The 10,117-nt window shown below is 39.3% G+C and overlaps 3 protein-coding genes across 18 annotated transcripts in view; 1 reads left to right on the plus strand and 2 right to left on the minus strand.

Moving 5' to 3' along the window:
- The window catches only part of LOC144025481 (LIM and calponin homology domains-containing protein 1-like), a 49,094-nt gene extending 47,200 nt beyond the window's left edge, over window positions 1-1,894 (minus strand). For 2 of the 6 annotated variants that reach the window (XM_077531525.1, XM_077531524.1), the window contains exon 1: window positions 1,167-1,890. In XM_077531525.1, coding sequence (XP_077387651.1) covers window positions 1,167-1,286 — 120 coding nt within the window. In that variant the 5' untranslated portion in view covers window positions 1,287-1,890. Of the gene's footprint in view, window positions 1-1,166 lie in introns of all 6 variants that reach the window. The other 4 variants (XM_077531526.1, XM_077531523.1, XM_077531527.1 and 1 more) reach the window with 4 other exon arrangements.
- Window positions 1,116-6,970, plus strand: LOC144025482 (transmembrane O-methyltransferase-like). Of its 11 annotated transcripts, none has more exons than XM_077531537.1 (5): window positions 1,116-1,233; window positions 2,751-2,809; window positions 4,477-4,744; window positions 5,331-5,527; window positions 6,289-6,970. In XM_077531537.1, the coding sequence occupies exons 3-5, from the start codon at window positions 4,516-4,518 to the stop codon at window positions 6,604-6,606; spliced, it is 744 nt and encodes a 247-aa protein (XP_077387663.1). In that variant the 5' UTR covers window positions 1,116-1,233; window positions 2,751-2,809; window positions 4,477-4,515; the 3' UTR covers window positions 6,607-6,970. The 11 variants fall into 11 exon arrangements, with proteins under 11 accessions (XP_077387663.1, XP_077387659.1, XP_077387664.1 ...); XM_077531533.1 differs by having other exon boundaries at window positions 1,120-1,233; window positions 2,621-2,809; XM_077531538.1 differs by having other exon boundaries at window positions 1,133-1,233; window positions 2,755-2,809.
- A 576-nt stretch (window positions 6,971-7,546) lies between these two features.
- On the minus strand, window positions 7,547-9,876 carry LOC144026302 (cathepsin Z-like). The gene is made up of 6 exons (XM_077532893.1): window positions 9,707-9,876; window positions 9,478-9,641; window positions 9,207-9,386; window positions 8,880-9,030; window positions 7,798-7,960; window positions 7,547-7,739 (listed from the first exon to the last, which is right to left on the minus strand). The coding sequence occupies exons 1-6, from the start codon at window positions 9,826-9,828 to the stop codon at window positions 7,617-7,619; spliced, it is 903 nt and encodes a 300-aa protein (XP_077389019.1). The 5' UTR covers window positions 9,829-9,876; the 3' UTR covers window positions 7,547-7,616.
- Between the last annotated feature and the right edge of the window lie 241 nt (window positions 9,877-10,117).

The raw sequence follows: 10,117 nt of genomic DNA on the forward strand, positions 1-10,117 counted from the left end.
TCTTGGAGATGCCTCACTCATATAGGCTATAATCCACTCGGGACTTGGGATTATTTAAAAGCAGTGGTACACAAATTTAGGCATAAATTGAAGTTTATTTGGGTCACGGAGGCTTTTTTATTCAAGTTTGTCCAGTGTGGTCTATTAATTTAAATGTAGACGTCATGTACAATTATGTAATTTAATACGTTTTTAGATAATACAAACTATTGTGCAGTTTTTCCACCACTTTAACAATCACATAACTGCTATATAATCATATTCTTTTCATCACTGTCGGCTAAATATTGCGATCAAATGTAACGATATTACTGTCACCAACATACAATATCAAAAAAAGCGCACATACAATTTGTTCTGGCAAAAAGCAAACAAAATAAGTTGCAACTTGCAACATTATTGTTTTTGTTGTGATTTTCGTCAATATCTAAGTTTGGGTGCTGTTAATGATGTCCTCTATATCGTGATCATCTTTGTTCATTTATGTTATGCCAGTCAGTGACTTACATTGACAAGCTGAACAATTTACATGCTCTTCCAGTAGATGGCAGAAGGTATAATTAACCTTGTCAACCTGTTGCCATTCATATAACAGAATAAAAAATTGGTGTTCATCATTCTAAACAGGCCCAATTTCACAAAGAGTAAGTAATTTTTTGTCTTTTTTTTTTTACATTTTTTTTTTTTAAACCCATATCTGAACCGTGCCTCCCATGAGCAAATCAATTGGAATTGTCACTTGAAGCATGCAGCGTAAATGCAACATTGCATCTGCAACGTTGAAAATCCCCCCACTACGAATCTAAAGTCGAATTACTGGACTTGTGAATTTCTGCCTAAAGTATAATTAACCTGTGCATCCACCTGTTGCCATTCATGCAACAGAATAGTATGTTTGTGTTCAACCAAACAGTAAGTTAATGTGTGAGTAAACTTGAATGAGATAATCAATACGCCTTGTGACATTTTTTTTGTCATGTAGCTTGGTCCAATAAAGCTACGGATTTAAAAAAAAACAAAAAACAATTAAACCAATGTCAGCGTACGTCAGCTTTCAACAGGTGACGAGGCAACGATGTTGCAAGGCTAGAGGATGCAAATTTCAAACAAAACATCAAACATTATGCACAATACGACACCTTGCTTCTGGCAAACGAGCAGCTCACCTCGATCCATTTCTGCGCCTCCCGGAAAGCGGACGCGGTGACCGGTTGATGCTGATGCGACTGTCCGGTGTGTGCTACCTCACTTGCCATACCCAAGCGTCGTTGTGACAGTTCTGCCATCGCAGAGAACAACAAAACAATTTATTGAAGAGGGTAGCGAGCGTCGTTATTCCAAGTCAGTCGGCCTCCGGCGGTTATGTCGCAGTAGCAGCACCGGCGAGACAGTCGAGCCACGGTGGCTCCCCTCCGGCTGAGCTCCACGGAGACTGTGTGCGGCGGGCGGCCGGCGGGGCTGCGGAGGAAGTGGAAGAGGAGAGGGAGGAGGAGGGGGGCGGGGTGGGGGGAAAGCTAGCGCAAAGCTTGCTCTAGTCTATACTGCTTCCGGTAGGGACGCGCACAAACTGAACACAAAATAAAGCAACACGCAGCACGTCATTTTATGACAAAAACCTCTTGGTGGTGTGACGTTTTAAAGACACGCATTCGCGATAGCCGTTCATGGACAGGTTAACGTCGTTATAACGCGTAGTGTGTGCATTTATCATGCGCTAATGTAATAAAACCTAATACAGAGAGAATAAGAGGAGTTTCGAACGTAAAGGAACTTTCGAATCAACCGCTTCGTTACGCGAGCTCTTTAACTTCCTTCGTCCACTTCAGCGATTCAGATTCCGCCAAGGTGATTGGCTGGCGAATCTCACGTGGAGGTCGCAGAGGGTTTTTATCGTTCCCCGTTTTATTTTTTAGATTATTATATTTTTTTTACACAAGTAAATAGGTAAGCCAATGTTATTATATTATTGTATCAAATTTTAGAAATATAAGAACGCATTATGGCCGCTCAATCCACGTGATCAAAACGACAAGCCCTCATTGGTGTGGAAGATGCAAGAGGGTTGGGCTAGTTTAAACGAACGGTATTACCTTTTAATTTACAGTATTTTCATTTACTTCCTAAAAAACTTCAATAGCTTCAGCGCTCTTGTAACATTGAATATATAAATACCGTACAATTGTTAATGTAATGTTTCTGAACTCTCATATCAAAGCTTGGTCAAAAAGGTACGGCTCATTATTACGCCAGCGCACAAGGCGATGGAATCGTACGTTTTAATTTTATGGTAGCTTTAATAGCTTAATTGTCCATATGCAAAGGTAGTACTGTACATGTTTGGTTCCGCTTTACTGTGTAGTAGGAGGTGGGTCATTGTTTGCCACCAATTTGGCAATATTAAAATACTCTTATTGTGAAGCACATCCGTTTTTTCCGGCCTTCTTTGACCTCGTTCAGATAACTTGATTCAGTTGACTGACCGCAGTGTGCAAACTACAACCACAATAATCAATAATCCTAAATTAAATAAACAAATAAATAAAGACATAAATAAATAAAACAAGTCTGCGTTATTATATGTGCAAATGCATAATTATTGACTGTTTGATAGTGTGCGCAGGTGTACCTAATGAAGTGTCTCTGAGGTGCTCAATACATCTGCTCCACAAGGCGTCCTGGATACCAGCAACAGGAGTCAAGTGGCTCACTTGTGTATGATTGTGTTTGTGTGATTGTGGTTTATTTGCCAGTCAGCTGTTGCATCTGCGCCTGACAGGAAAAACACACACATACTCTTTCCCTGCGCTTGGTAAGTGTACTGCTTCTATACTATTTTACAGCATCAAATTCATTTAAATGTGGATGTCTTTCCCCCAACATGTTATGTAATTCTGTGTTCAACCTTAGCTCATAGTTAAGCGTCAAAATGTGTTACTTTAACAACACACTGTGACAACTTGCCCTCAACCCTTGTAATTCATGTTCTTATTTTATATTAATGCAAAAAACTAACAGTTTTATTTAAGGAATATGCTTTAAGAAAATGGACAGTTTTCAGTTGGTTTAGAATTTAAAAATTGGAAATACTATTGTTCGTCGAAAGAGGGAGCCAAAGATTAACTTGATTCAAATAACGTTTCCTGTTTCAATTCTTCAGTTTTCAATACACGGTACTGTTCATTATTTGAATGTAACTGTGTGTAATGTCTAAAATAAAATTCTTCATTCATTAATTTATTGCATGTTCAGGATATTTACTCAATTTCAGTCACATCTAAATCATGAAACGTTGCTTTAGAAAAAAAATATATCATATACTAGCCGTAGCCGTCAATGCATACATTGGCTGCTTAATTAAATAAAAAAAATAAATAAATAATAATTATTTAAATTAGCTTGTTTTAGTTTGAATTTTTTGAATTTGTGAGTAAAATAAATTTAAAAAATAGCACAATATATTGTAATATATATATATATATATATATATATATATATATATATTAGGGGTGTTAAAAAAATCGATGCGGCGATATATCGCAATACTACATCGCGCGATTCTCGAATCGATTCAATAATCGGCAGAATCGATTTTTTTTTATTTTTTTTATGATTCACACCTTGAGCATAGAAGAATGTTATGAACGGAACATTAAGCCTTAATATTTTATTTTAATGCTGTTCAAACATGAAACAGATTACAACCTCTATAAGACTGAAATTTCAGATAAATAAATAATACATTTTCATATAAATCTTACACTCTACAAGCTTACTGATGAGTATTTTCTAAATTTGAATGGAAAAAAAATCGCAACAATCGACTTATAAATTCGTATCGGGATTAATCGGTATCGAATCGAATCGTGACCTGTGAATCGTGATACGAATCGAATCGTCAGGTACTAGGCAATTCACACCCCTAATATATATATATATATTGCTATATTTTAAACAATATTTATACATTTTCAATATTTACATTCATGGGAAAAGCCATGAAAAACGACCACTACGATCTGCAGATTTCTAGCACTAAAATATTGAAGATTGCAAAAAAACAAAACAAAAATAGCACTATAATACTATAGCAGTATAATATCAAAGTTCATAAAAAAAAAATAACATACTTAAAAGAATGCAAGTTTGTGCGTTATGATTGAATTATTATGGCGCCCTTTGGTGTGCCCAACTTGGCCACTGGGTGGCATTATAACACTGTTGTGCAGACACAAACGAAGACTTTCACAACTATTGTCAGTGAAGCAGTGATTTGCTGAAATAGTGGTTTTATTGGCTGCTTTATTAAATATGCCTGTGAGAATTTGTTATAGTGACTCACTGTCTGTGTATTGTTACAATGTGTTCAAATATCTGTTGCTTATCCATTAAAAAGTTTTGAACGGGGAACACTATTTGTACACAAGCCTTTAAAAACTCACTTTTGGACAACGTTTCTTGTCATTCATTCCCCTGTAGGTTATTGGAGATTCAAAGACATCGCGAAGCACCGTCAAAATGTCCTCTTCGTTGATGGCGGCATCAGTGCCGCTGCTTCCCACCGTCATGAGGTTTTGTTGCGACGCGCTGGCGTGGACGCTGCGACTGTTGCGGGGACATGCCAGCGCCAAGGAAACGCACGCCTTCGTCTTCACACACTGCATCCACGGCAACCCCACCAGCGTCCTGGCGACCTTTGACATCTACGCAGAGACGCATGTCACCTTCGCGATCGGCGCGCAGACTGGTCAGTGTGCGCCTGTTTGGATGTAAATGCAGTGTTATCGTTCACATTTACGATTCTACTCACGGATTCACTGATTCTGTTATTCAGTGAAAAATCTCACTGCTTTGTGTTTCTTTTTTGTGTGTGCTCAGGCTAAAGCTCTGTATAAGTATTGCTATGGCGCCATCTTGTGATATCTTGGTGCCAATTGGTCCTTATCCTCTGCAAAAGTAGGGGAACAGGGAAGCCCCGCCTATATGTTACTATTTTTTGATTCACCTATGCATATTTTGTGACACCTAATCAGCTTTTACATTAAAACCCAATCGTGGTTTTTGTAGTCATATGTTAAAGGACTAAATTGCCACAAGATGGCGCCCAAACACTGGCTAATAAAGAATTGGTATCTAGAAATCATTAACGATGCATTGTAGTATCAGCATTTTGTCCCACCCTTATTTTGATACCATTAACATCAATGGTTTGCTGACTAATAAGACTTACCGTTGATATTTATGCAGAGTGTTCAGTATTTCATAAAGGTGTAAGATTTAAAACTTCAAGTAAAAGGTAATAATCAAACCAGTTTTGTGTTGCGTCTCTTCAGGCCAAGCCTTGGACGAGGTGGGCCGGCACATGCGTCCCTCCAGGGTGCTGGAACTGGGCACGTACCTCGGCTACAGCTCAGTGATCCTGTTGCGTCTGCTGCCCCCTTTTGGAAGGCTGGTCACGGTGGAGAAGGACTCCAAGGTGGCTAACCTCGCTGAAGAGATTATCCTGGTGGCCGGCTTCAAAGACCCTCAGGTAGGGACGGCGGTCATTACAATTGCGCAAATCAAAAGAAGACAATCTTAATTCATGTAAAAATTGTGCAGATTAAAGTAAAATTAACGTAATGAGCAGAAGAGTTGCACCGGTTAAAATAAGACTCCCTCCACTTTCCAAAAACTGAACAGGTTCAAATAAGTGAACCAGAAATTCCACAAAAGTTGCACAGGCTAAAAATAAGGTTGCCGTAATAAGCAGAAAAGTTGCACAGGGTGAAAATTATACTGTAAATCCTGCTACAGTTGTACAGGTAATTAAATGACTACTGTAAATCTCCCCAAATATTACGAAATTAAATCTCCAACAAATTGTGCAGTTTAAAACGAGACAAAAAAAAAATTGCTCTGGTTAAAACAAGATTACCGTAATTCCCATAAAAGTTGTGCTGGAGAAAATCTGTAAATTTCCAAAGAGGTGCACCAGTTAAAATAAATAATTGTAATGAGCAGAAAAGTTTTGTTGGTTGGGACAACTGTAAAATCTCAAAAATTGCATCGGTTTAAACAGGCACTGTAAATCACCCGGAACTTGCCTATTACAATTAGTTTATTGTTAATCCCCCTAACTCTACGCAGGTTAACACTATTAAAATTGTGCAGGTGTAAGGCAAAGTAACTCCAAAATATCCCCAACTTGCGACACGAGTGAGGATAAGTTAAGGTTCAGATCCAACTTTATTAAAATGAAATTAAGACAGACTTTGAAGTAAAAAATAAAAATCAAAGTCAACTATGTAGTTCCAGGTGTTGACAGGCAAATCAAGCAAGATCATCCCAACACTGCACTCTTTTCTGGGAACGGGTCCAAGGACCAGCGACACCTTCCACATGGTGCTGATGGACCATAACCCCCGGCTGTACCTTGTGGACCTGCAAGCTCTGGAGGACCAGAATCTGCTCTGCCCCACAGGCTGCACCATAGTTCTGATCTTAAGGAACCCCAAAAAGAAATTTCTGGAGAAACTATATGACTGGATGGACGAGAGACGAGATTTTTACCGCATCAAGTCGCAGCTTCATGGGATCATAGAGATCTTCTACCAAAGCAACAATTAATGATTCCCATAGGAACTGTAAATATATGACACTGATTCCAATGGTTTACAGATGATTTGGAATAAATGCAGCAGTTGTAAAGTATCTCCATAATTTCCCTGAAACATTTGTATCACTTCAACATACAGTGGACATTGGCATTCAAGCTAGTATGTTTGACAAATCAATGGAATCTGTCCTAACAGCATTTCCCCTTAACACACTTGTTGCTAACGAGCATCAGCGCACCATTGATACAACTTCGCTGTGCGTTGTTTTACACTGACTACTATACATATATTCTTGATCACCTACAAGTACATTAAAGTCCAGTAATGTTTCAAGATGTTTGTAAGCATCTCAAATAAAAAGCTCTGGGATCATAGTTTGTGACCAATTTATGGTATGGGCATTTACATTTTTTTTTTGGGGGGGGGGGGGGGGGGCACTGTACTTCCTTGATACCAATTACAGCACTAAATTTTGCCATCCAAGTGGGTAATTGCAATGAACAGCTGAGCAAACAGAACTGGGTTTAATTAAAAAAAAAAAAAAAAAAATCCTTTGAGTCTGATATTGATCAATAATTTTACCCTTTCCCATAAATCTGTAAAAATAGTTTAAAGAGGCTTGATGCATTACCATTCATGTGAATTTAAAAGTATTTCTTAAATTTATAAAAGACAACTTACTGTAAGGCACTTAGTTTTTTTTATGAAAATATTTACAATTGCTGATGACAATATGCAACCCTTAAGTGATTACTACACTAGATAAGTCACACACACACAAAAAAAAAAGATTTTATCATGTCCTTGATATTTAAAGACTTAATTTCATATTTAATCAGATTGAAGTGAATCAGGAAAAGAAAAATAGAGGGGAAGTTAAAATTGATAGCCAGTCCCATAAAGCCAATCAGATGTTCATGTATAGCTCAAATAAATGCATGAAAAGCTCATAAGATTTCTATAAGTTTATTTCCACTGATTTGCAAATGCAAAACTACATTTTTTTTTAAATAAAATGTACTAATATGATAGTGGTACAATGACATCACCATACATGCAATCTTCCTCCAAAGCCAGGTTGTAGAGTGGTCCGCTTCCTCCTTTGTAGGCACTGGTCACAATCCTAAGCCAGCCCCTTTCACCCTGCAGGAAGACTCGTTAGCCTAAAGGTGTCGGCAGCAGTCAACTCTGAACAACTCACCCAAGGCTCTCCCCAGGAATTGCGTACAATCCAGTATTCCGTGTCGTTTTCCACCCCCCAGCCGGCCACCGACACAATGTGGTTGATCACGGGATCCTTTACGTATTCCATGTACAAGCCGCCGGTGTAGAGGTCCAGTTTCTCTGTAGCCATAATTGCGCAGCTGAAAGATGGGAGAGGAAATTGTTATTGGCATTACAGGAGGCACTTAATAGTTACAGTTAAGCATCACCCATCTCGCCTGGGTCAAAACTGGTAGCTTTTCAAAGACTCCTGAAACGGGCCACAATTATCAAAATGTTCGCTTCAACAAAATGGCAGACCTTCGTTTGGTTGTTAAATCAGTTAGACTATTGGGTGTCAATCATGACACTTATTTCAAGTGACAGCTGATTTTGAGTTTCGGTGCATTTTAGCACTCATTTCACTTGCAGCCATTTTCATGAACGCAACCACCTTCGCGCCTGACTATTTTACCGGATTTTGCAAGTCACACAGAATATTGTTCTAGCGCCATTTAAAAAAAAAAACTTTAGCAAAATACTAAAGTCATCTTTTATCCAGAAAGCATTTTTATCTGTTTTGAAGCAATTAGCATTGGAATATAACCAAGTTTCATCGTTCACATTCCTGTTGAAAAAAAACTGGCAAAAAGTTTGTTGCAACATGGCCCTGGCTGATTGTATACTCTGATGCCACCTGCTGGCAGTTTTTGTATTAACTACCATTGCTTTAAGCCACCTCTTCATGTCAGAAGCTGCACCAAAGCCTTCTGTATGCTTTTGCATACATTTATTTAAAATAAATAAACAGGTTTGGGTTTAAAGACAAAAGTTTAAATTTTGTTAATTTGGCAAAAATTTCTAAGACAAGCCATAAGAAAACCATGAAAAGTCCACTTTAAAGCCAATGTAAATTATTAAATTGCATATTTAAAAATGAAAATATCTATCCTTTTGGCCATTTTTCTACTAATGAACAAAAGCTTAATTTAATAGCAATCAAAGGTAAACTTGTTTTGTGAGTTTACTCTACAATTCCACACCAACTCAGGAGCTTTTCAAAAAACAGCTTTACAAAACCTGATTGGTCCTCTTGTGAAGATTTCTGCCTTCATATTGTCCCGTCCAGTGATGGCTCCGTAGTCACCAACTCTCCACAGAGTGTAGTTCTGCACTTTGCCACACTCTCCAAAAGTCAAACATGTCCCACATGCATTGAAAGGATGACATCCTGCAAAACAGGAGCACAACAGGGGTTATTAAAGTTAACTAAAAATAAATCAAATTGACATGGAACTAGGCTTAAAGTAAAAACATTCCCATGGAACAAATAGAATTAAACTGTAAACCAGGTAACTTGCTGGCCCAACATTCATATTATATACACATATTAGCTGTGATGCTAACTCTGATCAATAGCCTGGTAGTTGTTGCAAGTCTCATCCGGGATGCCGTTTTTGTGGGCGTACTCCCACACGCCACCGTGGTCGCCCCCATGACAAGTGCCCGAGTCGGCACAGTCCAGCACATGCTGGACCGACAGGTAGGCTGAAGGCCACGCCGCTCGCCGCTTGATGTTAATACGATCTGTCAAGAAAAATTGTATCAAGCTGCTTGCAGAGACAGTTTCACAGTCTACAAAAGTTAACTCAGCACTTTTGCCGCCACTCCACCTCACCTGCCATGGCGCTGGTACTGCCGTGTGCCCAGCAGGAGCCGCAATACTGGGGGATATGCTGGTTTCGGGTAGCGCTGACGTAGTTGACGCCATTCACGGTCCTCCAGTCCCACGTCTTGGGCAGTTGGATCAGGTTGAGGAGCTCATGGGGCCGCGGTGCAGTTCTGTGAGAGATACGCAAGGTTGTCAATTATGCCAAATAATCGCCAAACAGTAACAACAAACTCACTTGACTCCCCAGTTTGGTTTCCGAGGGACAGGCCGGTAACAGCTGGGCCTCTCCCTGAAACTTTTCCTTGCCCAAACAGCAGGCAATGCTAACAAAAGGACAAAACACAACAGTGGAGACATGTTGAATAGAGACAACCCGTACCTAGCCAGCTATAAATCGCCAGGTTTGAGAAGGAGGAAGCTGATCGTGCCACTTTGACTTGATTAATGACTGGCAACACCTGGAAGTCACAGCTAGTCTGTCTTTGGTCTAATTGGACACATGACAGGCTTCCCCCAATCCTGGTCCTCGATTCCGCAGAACTCCGGCCTTCGAGGACCAGGATCACTTTTTGGGGGGACTCAATCCACCCAAAAATGTAATAACAAAAAACCTCCACTTGGTGATGCTCTCTGCTTTGGCAAAAAC

Source organism: Festucalex cinctus, chromosome 9 (assembly GCF_051991245.1).
Source record: "Festucalex cinctus isolate MCC-2025b chromosome 9, RoL_Fcin_1.0, whole genome shotgun sequence".
In the NCBI taxonomy this organism is placed as follows: domain Eukaryota; kingdom Metazoa; phylum Chordata; class Actinopteri; order Syngnathiformes; family Syngnathidae; genus Festucalex; species Festucalex cinctus.